This window comes from Drosophila sechellia, chromosome 3L, assembly GCF_004382195.2.
Source record: "Drosophila sechellia strain sech25 chromosome 3L, ASM438219v1, whole genome shotgun sequence".
Lineage (NCBI taxonomy): Eukaryota > Metazoa > Arthropoda > Insecta > Diptera > Drosophilidae > Drosophila > Drosophila sechellia.
Window position 1 is genome coordinate 20,841,830 of NC_045951.1, and position 17,830 is coordinate 20,859,659.

The window sequence follows — 17,830 nt, forward strand, 5'->3', positions numbered from 1 at the left end:
ATTGTCAAGAACAATAAGGGGAAACCATATAAAATATGTTTTGGGTGCGTTGCGCCAGTTCATCAGGGAATCGGAGGTGGAGACGCGCTGAAAATGCCAATTAGGCCGAAGCCAACGTCTCAAAAGCAAAAATGCACGAACAAATGCCCAAATTCATAAAAAACTTTCAAGTTTATTGTGCGCCTGGAATGCGAAATATACAAGATCATGTTGCTGGCAGAAAAAAAGAGCTAAACAAACAGAACTATAACAAGGGACCGAAAACCGGCGTTTCTTAAGACCCCTTATCATAAACGATCGTGCTCAGGAAATCAAATAAACCCAAAACCCAAACAAAATAAATAAAATAGGCTTAATTTCTAAAGCCAGAACATGGAGACAATGTTGTCGCCAATCGTTTTTTTTACGAACTTTGCTTTGGTTTTGATTGGGACAGATAAGAGAGCAAGCACCCCACAAACCTGTTTCTGGCCTACGAGGTGTTAATTATATTTCTAATTAAGCCAATCTAGTGGGTAGCGTTCAGTCATAAAGTGTGTCTTAAAGTTCAAGGAAATTAATCAACTTGGCTTATTTATCGCTGCTCCCCTGATGGATTTGGCTGCGCAGAATTAATGGTGTAATACATTAGGCCAGCTTCTTAAGACAACAGCCTCCGTGCCTCATTATAAATTCCATTGCGCCGGCAATGAAAACACCATAGATATGCAAAATGATGGCCAAGATGGCGTTGACAGAGTCGATGACGAGGCGCCCGATAAGGTGAACTGTTTGCAAAAGCCACTTAACCCGGCAACTGGAACAGATAATGGGTATACGGTAGTTGTGAGCAACTATGCTGTGCTGATAAGATAACCAGGTCGCAGGATTACCCTAGAATCTTATCTGGCAGGAGAGTGTAAACTTTAGTCATCCGGGAAACAAGCGCTCTTAATTTAATTATATTTAAATTCTGCGAAGTAGGGGAATTACCCTAATTAGGTTTCAATATGTAGATACTGGGTGGGGGAGTCTAATTTAATAAATATGTCTGTTTTTCTTTGGTACATGGCCAAGCTAAACACAAGTAACTTAATTCAATAAGTAGCCACAGAACCTAAAATCCCATGGATTTTATATGCTTTGCTAACTATTATTGAGTTATTATTCACACTAATTAAGTAACTTTTTTAGTGATATCATTTCGATATCACTTGACCCAATACATAATGCCTTGGTATTAAATACATTTCCGCCAGCAATCGTAGGAGGGTTCTAACTCCATCTATCACATTTCCGGCCTTCGAGCGACTTCCTCCTCCTCGCCCTCGGACTTATGACATATGAAATTAATGTTCATTTAATATGTTTTCAATTTCAATGAAAATACCAAAAATATGCCGTAAAATTTCCGGCATAAATTGGCGGCGCCCTAGCTCATAAATCTTTTCCAGCCAGGACAGGATGCTGCTCCTCCACGTCAACATTGCCATATAGCGATACCCATTCCATAACCATACCCAACTCCCAAATCCAGTATCGCCCCGAAGGGCTGTCCGCTATTTATGCAAATTGCAAACAATCCGAGCTTCCTCATTTCCCCTTAAATGGAATTCATATTTGTGGCCTGTTTGTTCTTTTTCAATTAGAGTTTGGTCAATGATTTGTTATACAATTTAATGGAAAATTGATTTTGGCCCCAGGCGAAATTGTAAATATATTTATTTTATCTAACCTCTTGTATTTTTTGTGGCCAAATTAGTTATTAAATAGGGAAAGCGACTGCTAAAAGGGGCTGCATTTTCGTTTAAAACGTAATTTCACGAGTAAGTTCCATGCATGTACAAAAAGTTGGCGGAAAATTCTGCAGCAGAAGGAAGCGCGCAAATGCGAGGAAAAGAAAAAATTGAAATATGTGCGCCAAGCAAAAAATGTGTTTTCCTCGCACACACTCACTTACGTACACCCCCATCCCCAACCCCCTGGTTGTTGTGCATTTATTTTTGTTAGTTTCGTTTGCTTTGTGCAGCTGCTTTGCAATTTAACTCCGACCCCCGCTCCTCCCTGGGGGAATACCCCTTTAACCCCTTGTTGCCGGCTTGCTTAGCTGCTTCGCATCGCTAATCCAGTGCGAGATATTTTCCCGCTGCTGTCGTAGATTTTTCCCGAGCATTGTTCGGCTGACAAAAAGTCATTTGTTTCAGTTGCCAACTGGCGAACTGAGAAAAAGATATATCTTTAGCGCTAAGACGGTTCATATGATGCTCCTAATTTGGGTTTGTTTAGCGGAAATGTGATATTGGGGATGACTGATTCGAAACAACAAAACATTTTGCAAAAGTGACATAACTTAACATTGAGAGAATGTACTTTACATATCTTTGTTATCGTCTTCAAAGAAATTAAGCACTATCAACATATCAATGATATCATTATCCAGTCAGAACAATAGTACTAATAACCCTTTTCTTTATTTCCCTTTGCAGGTAAGTTCCCAGGTCCGACGGATAATCTTGGTAAATATTTCCAGCTGACCAAACGTCATGGTATTCATGCCTCCAATTTCGTGCAACTTCCCTTGAAACCAAAAATAAAGTATGCAATGCAACATTCGATATGCAAGCACAACAAATTGTGTTCAGTTGGCAGAAATATTTCAGCTTTTAGCATGTTGATTTTCTCGAAATCGGCGAACTGCGAACAGCGAGCCGTACACCAGTGCGTATGTGGCATGCATTGCGGCGGGCACGAGACGCATAACGCATACGCCGCGTATTGCACGCCACGCGCAATTAAGCCAAACAAAATGCGATCGCAAAGCGGTAATAAAAATAAAAATCGCAACAGCGAGAGGCGAAAAACGCGAAATAAAAATTAACACCGAGCATAAAATATTCCCAATTTAACGACGGCGTGCGCATGATAAATTTACTTGCAACGAGCTCGATAATTAATAAATATTTAGGCGAGGGGCCGCAAACACTATGCAGTCAACCACTTGACCATAATCAGTCAATCAGCCGGCAAAACGGGGACGTTGTTGTTTCACCCATTAATGAAGTTGTTGTGTTTGCTTGCGCCAGCCCACGCATATAATTATGTGCGAATCCACAGACATATAGCTATATAACGCGATACGGCGATACATAAATGCAATTGCCGCTGGCAATGGTTTCGATCCAAGCCAATTAGGCGCATCAATTTGGCTCGCTTTGCTTGTTTATCGAAGTGCAAAGCGACGGACACGAGCCACATGTCGATGTCGATGGCTAATCAGACACTTTGGGGTCATTTCCAATGCAGATTTCGGTGCGGAGTTGTCCCGGAGTTGTCGCTCATTCTCCCCCAGGGGCGAAAGCATGTCTGCAATTGTTCAATTCCCCATTAAATCCATACCCAGTTGGGACTTTAGATTCCCCTTCACTTGTTTGCCACAACCGTGCCTTCAGTTATCACCGCCGGAACAACTACGCACTTTCAATTCAGATCATCTCGCTATGCGAGTTTTCACTGCAAATACCCATTTCGTTTCACCCTTTTCCATTCATACTCGTATGTCCATGTGGAGTAGGGTGATTCAATATGATGTTCTGTGGAGAAAAGATACAGAAAGAAAGATACACATATGACTGTATAACCAACAAAGCATATAAGATCTTTATCCCTTACAATGAACTACTTTCCATGATAATCGCCATTAATCTACTTTCTGTTTGTGGCCTTGAATGTATTGTGAATAGAAACGATCAACAACCAAGTCAATTATGCGAAAATTAACTGACACCCTGTTGTGTTTGGTGGCTCCATCGAAAAGGGGTCACCTGAATGCGTAGAATTGGCCCAATTGAGTGGTGCACTGCGTACATATGTGGGTGGCACTGGTTGCCCCAGCAGGTCAACAATGGAGTGCCACTCAATATACAAAAACACGGCTATTCGCCGATGAATACAAACAACAGTGGCAACAAAGACCTCTCCATGGCTAACAATCGGCAAAAATGTAGAGGCTGGCGGGAAAGGAAAACAAAAAGAACGTTTTTAGAAATGGCCAGAAAGAACGTGAGGAAGGACCAAGAGCAAATTGCTGAAATCCTTGCAGACTGAGCGGCGCCACTGGCCGGAAAGGATACGCTTGTTAGCAGCGGAAGTGGCACCCAGGATGAGAAAGAGACAGCGCCGCACAATTAGACAGAGACAGGTGGAGAGGCAGTGGGTAAGGACACCATTGTTGCCAGGACACTGTAATTAAACGCTTAATGCGATTTCACTTGCTGCTGCTGTTTTCGTTGCTGCCTCCTCTTGTTAATTGGGTCACTCGAAATTTTTAGCGTTTATTCAAATAGCCGGGCATAATGAAGATGTTTTCCCTGGCTTAGCCACTTAATTAACTTTCATTGTTGTTCGCAGTGTTCCACCTGCAGCACAACTCAATTAGCTGAATGGCAAAGTTCTTGCACAACTTTCGCAGACTGCATAATTTGTAGGTCAGCTTGCTTTGGCACAAAAGCCTCTCGAAACAATAAATTGCAGTTAAATGGTATTGCCAAAGGATTTCCCCCAGTCAAGTAGCCTGTAGCCCCGTATTTATGTGGCCAACTTCGAGCCAAGATGGCCCATTGGTCAGCTAATCAACAAGCATGTAATTAATTTAGTTCTCTGAAGGAAGTGAGAGGAGCACAATTAAATATACACACAAAAAAGTGGGCACAATATATGTGCAGTAAATCAATTGAACCGCATTTATTCATAAATAATTATCCCTGAAATCAATTTTAAAGCTTCTTTTTGCAAGAGAGGCAATGTTTAAGTGGTCCGTTCCTATAACCTTTCCTCATCAAGACTTTCACCAAAACAAAAGCGAAGTGCGCTAAATATTTCTTATTCTTTTCGTTCCTTCGGCTGTCAACATTTTGGCAATTTGATTAAGTCCAATTTGTGCGACGTTGTTCTGCCACGCCCACTCACCCACACACCAACGCAACAGCCCACCGCCCACCGCCCACCGAGCAGATCGGCTTATTTGCGCTCAACTTTGCAGTTAAATAAGACAACACACATTTTCTTGCCAACTTTTCGTGTGCGTATGTGTGTGGGTGGCTGGGAAATTGTGATTCCATTAGGAAAAGTCTGCAACTCAAATGACATTTAAGTTTGTCTAAAGGGCTGGTTTTGGGAGACCGACCCGAACTCCAGGGATTGGATGCGGAAGTACTCCGGAGTTGGAATAACCGAGACACACAGCATTTCCATGGCAAATATAATTACAAAGAAACAGAAAATGCAATTTTCCGATGCATACTTCTGGGCAATCCAGCAAGAAACTCGAACACATATTCATGTTTCGAGACAAAATTCGGTAAACATACATGCATTTTGCAGGGATCGATTTTTAGGCCAACTGCCAGCTCGCTTGCATCAATGAATATTTCACAATTTCAATTCCGCCCAATATATAGCCATATAATTATAAACAAATTGATCCTTTTCAATACGGATTTGCCACAGGCTGACACCCGAACGCACATGGCAGTGCACTGAAAGAAAATAATCGGGCGGACCTTATACATTTTATAAATGAATAACACGTAACAGGACCTAATATATATATATTGATACCAAAGCCATCCTTTTAGTTTCAAAAATGTATTCTAGGAATTATTATCGAACTTCTCGATTTAGGATGCCCCTTATTTTTGCAGTGAACTGTCTGAATACCCCGCACATGCATGCTGAGTAGTTGAGCTCACTCAAACTAATCAGTTGTTTCAATATTTGCCCGAAGGCGAACAAGGACAAAAGTCATCAGGGATGGATGAGTGCGGGGGAAGGGGAACTGCAATGCAGGCAGGAAACGGAAACGAGCGGCGAAGAGCAACGGAAACAGCGCAGTGCGCTGCAGATATGAGAGCTACTTCCTCGTCCTCCACCTTCAGTCACCTGCCACGCCCTCCATCCACCTGCCACCCCCATCTCCTACATTTCGATTAGGAAAGAGTGAAAAGTGGAGGACACTCAGCCAAAGGCTAATTGATTTTCTCGCACTCGCACAACTCGAAGTTGCACCACCAAAACACATTTTCCATGTTCTCGCCCGCAGATCTTTTGAGATCGCCTTATCGCGAGGGTCCCACTTTCAGCACTCTTTTGTTGACTTAAATTCGTTTGCATAAAATGCGGCTAATTAAAACTTATGAAACGGCCGAGAAAATAGGCAAAAACGGTTAACGCAAAGCGTAGGCATCCGCCTGAAAAGTACCAAGAAAAAAAAGGTGCATAAAAAAGGCAAAGACCGACTTCATTTAAGGAAAAACTTATTGAATTTTCATGAACTTTTACGCCCAAAAGAGCGGCAGACTTTGGGAAAAAAGAAAATGGCGAAAAATATACATATCGCCAAAGATACCCTTTAAGCAAAGTGGGTTTTGAAAATAGTTTATAAAATTGTGGAAATAATTTAAAAGACTTTCACTTTCCAGGAGCGCTTGGTTATAAATTATATTTGTATCGAGATAGTTAAAATGTATCCCAGGCTAGAATACAAAATAATTTTGAATGCAGTTCATTTTGGTTCTACGAAGTCCAAAGTGTGTAATCCTAGAAACTTTTACCAAAATCCCTTAAATCCCAACATGTCCAAGTTATTTAATCTCAGAAAGGAAATTTCATACGTTTCGCCACTCCAGGCATTTCCGGTTGGCCAAAGTGCCATCGCTCATTGTGAGTGGAATAAACATAATGTCGTTACCGCACTCGACTCGCTTTTTGCCAACTTTTTTCACAGGACAACAGACGGCTGTGCAAATGAGTAATAATAAAAGCCAAAACTCTTGAGCTGTTAATGCTCGCGCATTTAAATAAAAACCCCGAAAAGGCGGCACAAAAAAGGGGATCCGGAGTACAGAATCCAAGGGGAAGTGGAATAAGTCGCACAAAAAGCGATGAAGTGACGTGCCACGCCCTTTTGGGCTGCCTTTGGCCACCAGGCATAATCAACTGGCGGCTGCTTAAGTTATAATTTTATTTTTTCGTGCATTTTTTCCTGCCCCCGTTTGCAATGCTAATGTTCCATTAAAGATGCCGCAAAACTTCTCATGGTCCAGAAGTGTGAGGTTTTGCCATAAACAAATCCAGAGTGTTTCTTGCAAGGCTGTTGCATAAATATCCCGAACTTACGGCTCATAAAAATCAATTCCCCCACATCAGCGAGGGAGCAGTTCAGTTCTTTTCTGGACTTCTGACTCGTCTTTGTTTATTTGCATTTCCTGCCCCGAGAAAACGGAAGTTCGCATGTCAGTCGCTGGGTAGCTGGATGATCATAAAATCAGCCAAAGGCCAGCCGCAAAACTTCTCTTATTTACGGGTGTATGTATTCATGGGTATATTCGCAACCCCGAAACATATAAAACTCACACTCACACATATAAAACTTTACTTAGCGAAATGTGCAGAGTACTTGCGCCGGCTGGCCGTGAATAATTTCTAACATTTATGATTAAAGCTCGTGGCGAAGGCATTCGAATGATTCTAATCTTAGGTATATACTCCCGAAATTTCTTGGCGATCATTAAAAACCAAAAAACACTTAAAGACTGACAACAAAGTGATGTGCACTAATGTTTCTGCTGACACAGAGACAAGATGAATAAATTTAGAAATATATTCATTTTTATTATAGATGAGTAACTCAAAAGTGGCATGATACGTATATGCTTTAATCTATTTCTTTTCCCATTTCGTCAGTTTCTATTTTCAGTTTATGTTTTCAAATTTCACTCGTTTCAAGAAAACATTAAAGCGCCAAATAATTAGATACATACAGTGTGCATTAATTTAAATTCTTTCTTTTTTGGCACTACCAACCGCAAACATTCTAGCCACTATAAATACAGTTTTCAGATAAGCCTTAAGGCTTTTCGACATAATTTAGTGGGCTAATTGGTTCACACTTTTATTTTCCGCTGTAGTTTTCCTCAGTTTTGTATTTGTTTTCTGCTCTTTGTGAGAAACGAGAAGCGTGCCAATTTTCTTGGCAACTTTCCTCTGTATTTTTAGATGTAAATTAGTCATACCAAACGCAATTCGAGAGTCAGACGTTTTCCATTTAAAAATATTTAAAAGAGATAGAAGGGCAAAGCAAACACTTGTTGCGAAAGGCTTCCCTCGAACCTAATTGAAAATTAATTGTTTCTTCAGATACTTTCGGCTGTTTTCGAGGCTATTTAGCTGGCGTCTCCAAGAATGCCGGGGATTATTCAAAATTTATGCAAACTGTCATCCATTAGGCCTTCGTTTATGTCACAGTTTCTCTTGCTTACTTTTAATTTATTCACATCAAAAGTTTTTTGATTTAATGGTAGCTTTCTCGTGTTTATGCTTTGATTTTATTTCGCCGTTGTACTTTTTCCGAGAAATTGTATTTTTGGTTTTATTGCCGAGCATTGATACATTATATTGACTGAATAATTGATGATTAAGCGGTTTGCTGAAATGCAGAAACATAAACTACGTCAAGAAATACAAAAGCCCGAATTGAACATTTAGCTCCTCTGCAGACCATGGCCATTATTTTTCAAGTACAACTTTTTGCTTTCCACATTTATTCAAAATTATACGACACCTGAGATTAAAGTGGATAAGTTGTCACAAGAATTCCAGCAGCTGTCAAATAAGTTCGAAAATATGTCAACTGCATGTGCGAGGATCTGAATTCTGATGCCTGTGAATTGGCCAACATGATTGATGTTTTTTCCCGGATGACATAGACAGGGTGATCGAAAAAGAACATTTCCATTTATTTAAGAGTACACGTATGGTAGTTTTCATTTTTGTTGGCCAATCGTGTGTGGAGGTCTTTAATACTTTGAAGAACAATTGGATTTGGTTGCGTTTAATTTGCAAAATTGATGGCATTCGACGTTTACTTTGTGCAATCAACAGGCTCAATGCAATTTTAATGCATTAACCGAATTAAATAAGCCAACTCGAAAGTGATTCAATTAATCTGCGTATAAAAAATGCATTTTCCATTTATTTAAACACTCGGCGCAAATGGGAAATGCACAAATACCGACCACAACAAAAGGTCGAGCGCAATTAGGCGAGCCATAAATATATATCCAATTCAGGGACAGATGCCGTGACATCCAGCAAAGATGTACCACAGGGCGTATAAATAAATAATATTCGAGAACAAAATCCATTCCCCGGAACAAATGGAGCGGCTGTGGGGAAAAGTGTCTGAAAATACATTTTCAAGTTCAGGCCAACAAAATCGACTCGAAAATAGCAACGGCCAAAGGTCATGGGGCGTTCCAATGGCAAAACGGGTGGTTAAGTGGTTGGGTGGGTGGTTTTCGGGGGTATTTGGGGTGGATCATGTTCATCTGTTCACCGCCGAGCGCCAACGGTAAAAGTCCCCTTGGAGTGCACCGCAAATTGAATGCAAATGGAATGCACGTAAACGTGCCATCCCACGTGTGGCAAGCAGTTGAACGGTGGTTTTTGGTTGGCGCAACAAATGGGTGGAAGTGGGTGATAGTGGGTGGGGGTGGCTGGAGGTGGCGGAGGTTAGTGCTTCATTGAGAGGTGCTGGCTCAACTAGTCAACTGTCTGGGAGACTTGGGGAATTGCTTTGAGAGTAACAATAAAATAAGTTGAATGCAATACATCCAAAGTTTTCCCCTTTTAGCAAAAAATGATGCTGTACATTGCACTTTCTAATTTAGTCTGTCTCTATTTTTATACCAACAACATTAAAATATTTTAAATTTTTAACCAACTTTACGGAAAACACTGGTTTTTATATTTAGAAGTCAATTAAATGTTTTAACAACGGGACTGAAAATATACATAGTATGTATTTATTTAAATACCTAATTTTTTCGTTCAAGCTTTTAATACTTTTGATTTGTTGCCACACAAAAATATCAAGATTGGTGCTTTGATTTTCTCCAACTTTTAAAATGATGGGAAGAATACAGAATGCACTTGGCAGTCATTCCAGCGTCTCGTGAATCGATTGCATCAACTAATCCTCCGTCCCCAGAGTTTCCCCAACCTTTCTCCATTTTAGAAATGAAAGTTTGTGCTGACCCGAAATGCATTTTCCACTTGGAAACTGTCCGTTCAATGGATGTGTTTGCGGATATTTTCAAATGATTCAAATTTATGACCTGTTGCTGGCATTATTTTCATGCCGATGACAGGCCTCCCAGTTGATGTTGTTTTGTATTCTGGTTATTGTGGTTGCTTGGCGGGCCTAGTCTTGACAAGATAAAGCGGCAGCCATATGGAAAATATTTCAAAGAAAGATTGCCAAATGCTGATAAGAGCCGCACTAAATCCGACCGCCACGAACTCCACGAAACCATTTCAAATTGATTAGAGAGGGAGCGAGAGGGCCGAAGGCGGCAGAAAGAGACGGGAGCATGGAGCCAGCGGAGCATCGTCTGCGATAAACATTTAAGATAGCATCGAGCCATTAAAGACCCAGATCGCAGGGGCCAACTCAGGGGGTCCCAAAACAGCCAAATTCCCTGAGATTTTATAATAGGAATTATTCTACATTCACATTATTTATAATTGTTACAGCTAATTGTTGTAGACTTAAAACTGGCTACAACCTTGCAAGCTTTAAAGGTTTCAAGTTACATTAATCTGAAATGAAAAATGACGTTTTCCGAAACCCCTTTCAAATAATTTCAAACATCGCCTCTGATACCTGCTCCTACTACTTACCGCCATAAATCTTTTGAAGTAATTTGTGGAAGGGGCAGGCTGTCTTTCTGCTCCTGACACAATAAGAAACCGATTTGGCAGATTGCGGAAATTCAGCTTGCCACCTGAAGTGGAGCACTTGGGTGACCCTCGAGCGGGAAATCCGAGATGCGCGAAAAGCTGCGCCTGCGCCTTCTGCCCTTGCCGTTTGTTGCATGCCCCATTCAAGGCTGCTTGGCCATTATACCCATTATACACTTTGTTTGGTTCCATAGTACCGCACTGCCATTGTTCGGCTGCTCCGACATTGTTCCAGACAGCTTGCCGCGAGCTTTTGAGCCAACTCTGTTGTGATTATGAAATGATTTCCAGCCACTTTTTGCCTGGCAAATGAACTTGCTTTCATTGCCACGGAGTGCCAGACATCGGAGTACATATCTTTCGGTTTGTGGCTGGGTGAAACTGCTTAGAATGCATAAACAGCATAAAGACAGGCTAATGAGACAGGCTCCTGACGGAAGTCGGGCCAAGAAGATATATCTCTGTAGGAGACTTGCATTCGCTACTTTGACATGCTAAAATATCTGCACGCTGGCACGTTTCTGGCATTATAAACACATTAGGTATTCGCAAAACATTTTCATTTGCCAATGACTGGGCGAGCGGGGCGGCAGGGGCTCTTCTGCTTTTCCTTTCCAGCAGACAAGGTATATTAATTCAATTCGAAATGCATTTTCGCCGAAATTGCTGCCTTTTGCGCCAAGAGCGCCGTGAGCGAGGGCCAACTAAAATTTGCATAATTGCGTGTTGTCAGAGAGGCGAAATCGACAGGTGAACCAGGCAGAGGAAGATGTAATTGCATCCTCTTTGGCAAGTTGGCACTGGCGCAATCAAATTCAATCAATTTAATTAAGCCGAAACGGGGGCGTGGCTGCAGCACATTTCGAAATAGAAGAGTAGGCATGGCGTATACGCAATTCGCTTTATTTTTAACACGTTACGCACGTAGAGCGATGCTAAAAATATAATCGCGTATACACTTGTCTTTATATAGCCGCCATAATATCGAGTAACACACGCGTAGCACACACGCACAAAAGCGGGAAAGTCGGAAAAGTTGGGAAGGGGGGAAGAGCTGGCCAGAAAAGGAAGTGAGCTTCCCTAGTGGCCTGGCTACATAATAAAGCGGCCATAAAGCAACAGAACGTGCTAACAACACGTACAAATGGGCCAAAAGGGATGTGGCTTCGGTCCACACAGATCTTCTATTTCGGCTGCTGTTTGGCAAACGCAAACTATTTCGGAGAAAAGTCATTTGATAAAAATTGGTAGGAATGATAAGAATGCTGGCTTTTCAAATTATTACTTTTTTTTAGTTTTTGGGCCTTTTGGTCACATTTTTATAGGCCACTTTTATCTAATAACATTGTAATTTGCTTCAAAAAAAAATGTAACATAAATGATGTCTGCTTAAACCCTTAAAATAAATATGTGTTACAGAGAATTCCCACCTTTATCAACTTTTTTACAAATGAACCAAATTTTTGTAATAAGTAAGTGGCCAAATCCCGACAGTTTCTTTTGGAAGTCATCGCTGAATATGAGTTCTTTTTTTTCGCCACCCATCATATAAATATTCCAAGTTAAAGTTTTCGGGAAGGTCCCTGACAGTGGATGAGGTTCTGCAGTGGCTTTGGGCCGCAAAATTTGTAATTCCCAAACGAGGCAAGGGCTCATTCTCATGCTAAACACGAACCAAGAGCGATTTACTGGCACTTTTGCCATATTTCCTTCGCTTTTCCTCAGCCCAACTCCATATTTTCCGGAGTATGTGTGTCAAAAAGCAGACAACATAAATAACACAAGTCGCAAGAGAAGAAAAGATGCCCAACAAGGGCACAAAAATAAAACACGTGGAAAAAAGTTTTTTTTCCTAAGCCGCTTGATAATAAAAATCAAATAAGGCCGTGGCAAGTCGAAGAAATGACTGAAACCGCAATGCAAAAGAAAGTGAGACCGAGCAAAAGGCAGTGGAAAGTACATTTTCACACACGCCGCGCTGAAAGGAGAAAGAAAAACCAAGAAAATAAAGGCAGGAAAACACGTAAATAAATAAGAAGCCTGAACTTGAATTGATTTGCTTAAGAGAGCCCAACGAAACTCCCCCTTGTTTAGGCGCAAAAAAACATCATAATTATAACGAGGTAGCAATTTGTTTGGTTTCGCCCAGCCAGCGGGGCGTATGAGCAATATGCGAGCAAGAAGCATTTTTATGGCACACACGGGCATCAAATTTAAAGCGAATGCCAAGAGAAAAAGGTTAAATGCAGCTGTAAAAATTCAACGACAGTCGCTTGTGAAAAAAGATTTATGAAAAATTGGCTTTTGTTGTTATGGCTGTTATGTCGTCGTTGCTGGCCCTGTTGTTGTTGTGGCTCCTATGCGTCGAGGGGCTGCACAAGTAAACAAGATAACATGGTCGAAACACACACACGCACACACGCACACACACTCGAAACGAATCGAAACTTACACACACTTACACACACGCAGAGAAAAGCCCGCGAACGGAAATGAAAATGTGAACTTTTGACAGAACTCGCCTTTTTTGCCATCGCCACACGACCTTCTCCGTTCGTTAGGATATCCGCTTTTTGCCCCGGCCGCATTTTTATCAACTAGCATATTTAAATCAGAAACTATATGCCCTGAGGTCAAAAAGGTTTATCCGCATGCATGCACAGCGAAAATAAGGGCTATTATGAAAAATAAAAACCAAATTCGAAAATTTCGTTAGAAATGGTTGAAATTTACTCGGGATCCAAAAAAATAGTGATAGTGTATTCTTTGTCTTACTCATGAAGGCAGCTTTAAAAATATGATAATAAAATATTGCTTTCTAATAGAATAGAATAGAAATAAATAAGTTTTCTAATTGATTTTTGTATGTAGAGCAATACATTTTTCAAGTGGCAAGTAATAAATGTATCATCCTAAAATATCATCTTTTCTGCGGCCTCACAAAGAACTGAAAACATAGAATAGCAAAATAATAATCAAAGCAGCCATAATTTTCATTCTCGTTTTCATGTTGAATTGAATTTTATCTGTAGACCGCAAAATAAACAAAGATGGCAAAGCAATTTTGTGGCCAATGGAAATCACAACAAACACATTGCTGGTTTTTATGCATAGATAAATGCACATTGGCTAACATGGGTTAACTGGGTTAAAATGACAAACGCAATTGGGAACGGCCACAAAAAAAAAGCAGCACATTTTTGTTGGCCTTTCTCGACATGGCTTCTCTTTCTTTCCTTCAGACATGTTTTCCCACATAAATGTAATTTTATTTTTATCGGTCTTTCACAAATTTGTGTACCGTTGTTGCTCATGTTTATGTTTATGCATTTTAATGGCACAGTAACAACAGCCAGGAAAACTCGGAAAATTTGGCAAGTGAAAAGCGGGCTGCAAGCAACCGGCCTTTGCCAGCTGTCTGATCTCTGGCCCCCCAAAATAAAACTGACCCACCCCGACCCTGGCACAATATAAAAGTCAAATTGGGCGTAAAATTCTGATGTTGCCTGTGCCAAATAAAACCATCATCGTCGTCGGCGAAAAATGTTGAGACCAATCCGAAGCTGATGACTAAATGATGAGGCAAATGATGGGCAGAAAAGGGCCAGCGTCTCGGGAATGTGGAGCAAGTGCTTCATGTTTCCAGCTCATTAGACTTATTTATTGAATACATTTTGAGAATCCCAATTTAACTGGCAAAGCTCTTATGACTTGAATTTTTCTGGCTAAAACAAATGGCGCACAAACGTTTTTGCAGAACGCTCAATGGAATATATAATTAGAAAACAGGTATTTTAAACATATAAAATGTATATTGCAATAGCAGTCATTAAATATTAAGCGTGTTATAAAAAACTTCGTTTTCCGTGATTATTGGCAGTCTTATTAAGGGCTATAAATGTAATGGAAAAACTGGTAGTACCTTCACTACCAACAACCAGTTGACATATAACTCTGTAATGGTTATACCTAAAGGAATGTAAAAATAAAAGGAAGTGGCTCTACTTATTGATTATTGCCACGACTCTTTCCCTGTAATTAGTTTTCCAAGTGATTGTGCTCGTTGCCCGGAATTATTAGCTTGTCATCCAGGGAGATTCCGCCCCATCCAAACATCACCCAGCATCTCTAATTGCATTCAATATACCCCCCTTCCCCTGATTCTAAACCCTTCCAATCACCAGATAAAATTTCAAGCGACTGAGAATAGTACCCTTCAGGGGAAGATAAGAGGAGGAGGCAAATCCCCTGTAATCCCAGCCAGGCGAAGAAATCACAGTCACAATCCTTTGGCTACGGACGCTTTGGACGCAGTGTCGCCCGCTCGATGGCGAGAAGTTCGGTCGAAAGTTGTTGAAAAATTGCAAACGTTAATCAAAGTTAGGCGGCGCAGAGCAGACGATGCGATGCCGACGTCAAAGTTAATTAAATTACAAAGTTATTTAATACTTTGGAATCGCAGGCGTTCGCCAGAAGCAGCAGGAGGAGCATCTGCTGCTACAGCCGGCGCAGGACCTCTTGTTCCTTCGAACTCCTGCAGCATCATCGCAACGTGTGGCAGTATTTAATGAAATGTAATTGAAATAAATTAATTTTTTTTCACACTTTATTCCGTGGAGTAGCTTGGTCTGGCAATGGAAACATTTCGTGTGCTTTTCACCACTTCCTGAGCTGCAGCCTAATTCGGTTTTTCAATCCCTAGTCCGCCTGGACTGCAGCGCTCCTCCATTTCCACGTCTTCGTCTTCGAAATTTCCAGAGGATGGTAGTGAACTGTGTAACTTGGGTTTCTCCAAGAAACGGCAGTCGAGGGCTGTCGGGATCAAAGTTGTTATGACTATGTGAAAGTGATGGCTGCGTAATGAAATAAGCTCGGCCAGGCAAAAGCGATCAAAAGTGTTAAATGCTCCACTTCGGTTGCTCAGTGGATTCCCTAGGTTATTAAATTCGATGGTTTTTTTGTCACTTGTCTGCTCTGTCTTACGTAAAATGTCATATAATGGCTGTGTAAAAGCGTTTTATGCAGCAATATTACTAGATATGTATAGTAATTAAATACCTTTATGGGTTATCACCTCGATGGGAGCATAGATGTCCGTATCAAAGACCTCATTTCTCGGCATCAGGGCGTCCGAATAAGGAAGTTTCTTGGTCAGACCCAAATCCAAAACGTGGCCACTTCCATCGCGTTGGGTTTCTTCGAACAGCGATATATTGGGGTTGCACCTCAGGTAGTATTGATTTAAAGCCTTTTGGGTGCTCAGCTCATTCTCGGCATGGCGATTCCTGATGGCCACATAGCTGCGATCCGTGACCTTCTCAATGGGCGAATTCTTATAGGTGTGCGCCCCTGGAAATGGTGGCAAATAGTCCGGAATGTACGTGGTGGAGGCCAATACCATGGCCTTTGTGGAGCTCAGCATGGGTGGTGGCCCACTGTGGAAGTCCTGGTCTTGTGTCTCCGGTGCTTTACACTCAACCAAGGCCAACGAATCCGGTTGACCCTCGTACATGGCCTTGAGCTCGCCCACCCTGATGTTCATCCGCATGAAGGTGCGCTCCAGATCAAAGTAGCTGGGTGCACAGCGACCGGCGTGATTGGACCAATTGGTGGTCCGATTGGCAATCTCACGGAATCCTCGAGGGAAGCGTTGATTAACAATACCATTGACATGGAATGAATTTTCTTCTAGCTACTTACTGCCACGCAAAAGTTCCAGCATCGACTGACGCAGTACTTCGTCGACCACCTCACAGTTCTTGGATGCCAGCAAATTGTCCAGCACTGTGGACAAGACCTCGTCGTGGGTATTCATTTTTGGGCAAATCACTTGACTCGACTGATTGTAAAAACGAAGTGTCATAGACTGGCAGGGCGAAAAGTTTATCGACGACAACTTTTTGACATTTGATTAATTTGGTTCAGGATTGCCAACCTCATTTTTATCAAACATCTAAAACAACAAACGTGTAATATTTTAATTATATTTCAAGGAATCCATTTTCATTTATTTTGATGTATTTCCAAAAATTAGCATATAAATTTCCATATAACAGTTTATAGCATAACAGCCTAAACTGTTTACACAATCTTTCCAAAAGGCTGAGCACTAAAGACCAGCAGCTAACTACCGATTGGGACCTATCCGCACCACTCCCCTAAAACTAATTATAATATTTTCGCCTTTTGCGATCGCGACCTACTGCAAACGACTCGGCACATAGAGACTCGTATCTTGAGCATCTCTCCTAATGAGTTATGCAAATATTTACAGCCGTATGAATGGGTTCCGAGAAAACCAAAGTGGGAGCCATTGTTTGTCCGATGACAAATTCTCCAGACTCCGTCATAGACTAGCCATAACGTGAGCCATAATCAGTCATAAGCCGAATAACAACAACAAGAAACGGCGCGAAAAGAGAATGGAGAACGGAAAACTGGGGGGATGTGGAAAAATCCAAGCACGAGGTCACTGTGTCAGAGTGGAAAAACTACTTTAGATGCAGACAGATTCGCGTTTGCGACGCCCAAGAGGCTGTTGCAATTGAACAAATTGTACCTCCGTCCAGAGTCCCTCCCCCATCATATCCCCACCACATTTCCCCACTTTTTATTTTTACGATCCCATCATGATGATGTAGATGATGGGGATTATGTTGGCGGTCGTGCATTGTGGGCGTTCCGTGGCTGACATTTGTACAAAGAACTCGCCCGTATCTATCTGGGATCTAATGTTTTTGCCTCCAAGCGCTACCGTTTACGGCGCACAGAGAAAAAAATCTCTGCTCAATTGAAAACTTGTTGTTTATCAATTATAAAATAAAACGATAAAAGATAATAAAGTTCCAAGTCGTAACCGAAAATTCCATCAAGTATCAAGTATTAAACAATAATACTCAAATAGATAAATTGTTTTCAAATTGCGTTATAAAAACGTAGCTTTTTCGTAAAAAAAAACAAGGGAAACGCCATTAGATACTCGTTGTTTAACTAATAAGCTGAAAAATAATGAATACACATATATATTTCGCCGCGTGACAGTTTTAAGTGGTTT

The 17,830-nt window shown here is 41.2% G+C and overlaps 2 protein-coding genes across 6 annotated transcripts in view; one reads left to right on the plus strand and one right to left on the minus strand.

Moving 5' to 3' along the window:
• Positions 1-17,830, plus strand: part of LOC6616441 (trichohyalin) — a 41,757-nt gene that overhangs the window by 7,280 nt on the left and 16,647 nt on the right. The window lies entirely within an intron of this gene.
• On the minus strand, positions 15,351-16,672 carry LOC6616440 (transcription initiation factor TFIID subunit 8). Its single transcript, XM_002040765.2, has 3 exons — positions 16,477-16,672; positions 15,835-16,413; positions 15,351-15,588 (listed from the first exon to the last, which is right to left on the minus strand). The coding sequence occupies exons 1-3, from the start codon at positions 16,637-16,639 to the stop codon at positions 15,455-15,457; spliced, it is 876 nt and encodes a 291-aa protein (XP_002040801.2). The 5' UTR covers positions 16,640-16,672; the 3' UTR covers positions 15,351-15,454.

Coding starts and splice junctions, on each gene's coding strand:
- LOC6616440 (XM_002040765.2), bottom strand. CDS start 16,639: ATGACACTTCGTTTTTACAATCAGTCGAGTCAAGTGATTTGCCCAAAA. Junction 16,414..16,476: donor GCTGGAACTTTTGCGTGGCA/GTAAGTAGCTAG, acceptor GCTTCCCTCGAG/GATTCCGTGAGATTGCCAAT. Junction 15,589..15,834: donor CGAGGTGATAACCCATAAAG/GTATTTAATTAC, acceptor TGATCCCGACAG/CCCTCGACTGCCGTTTCTTG.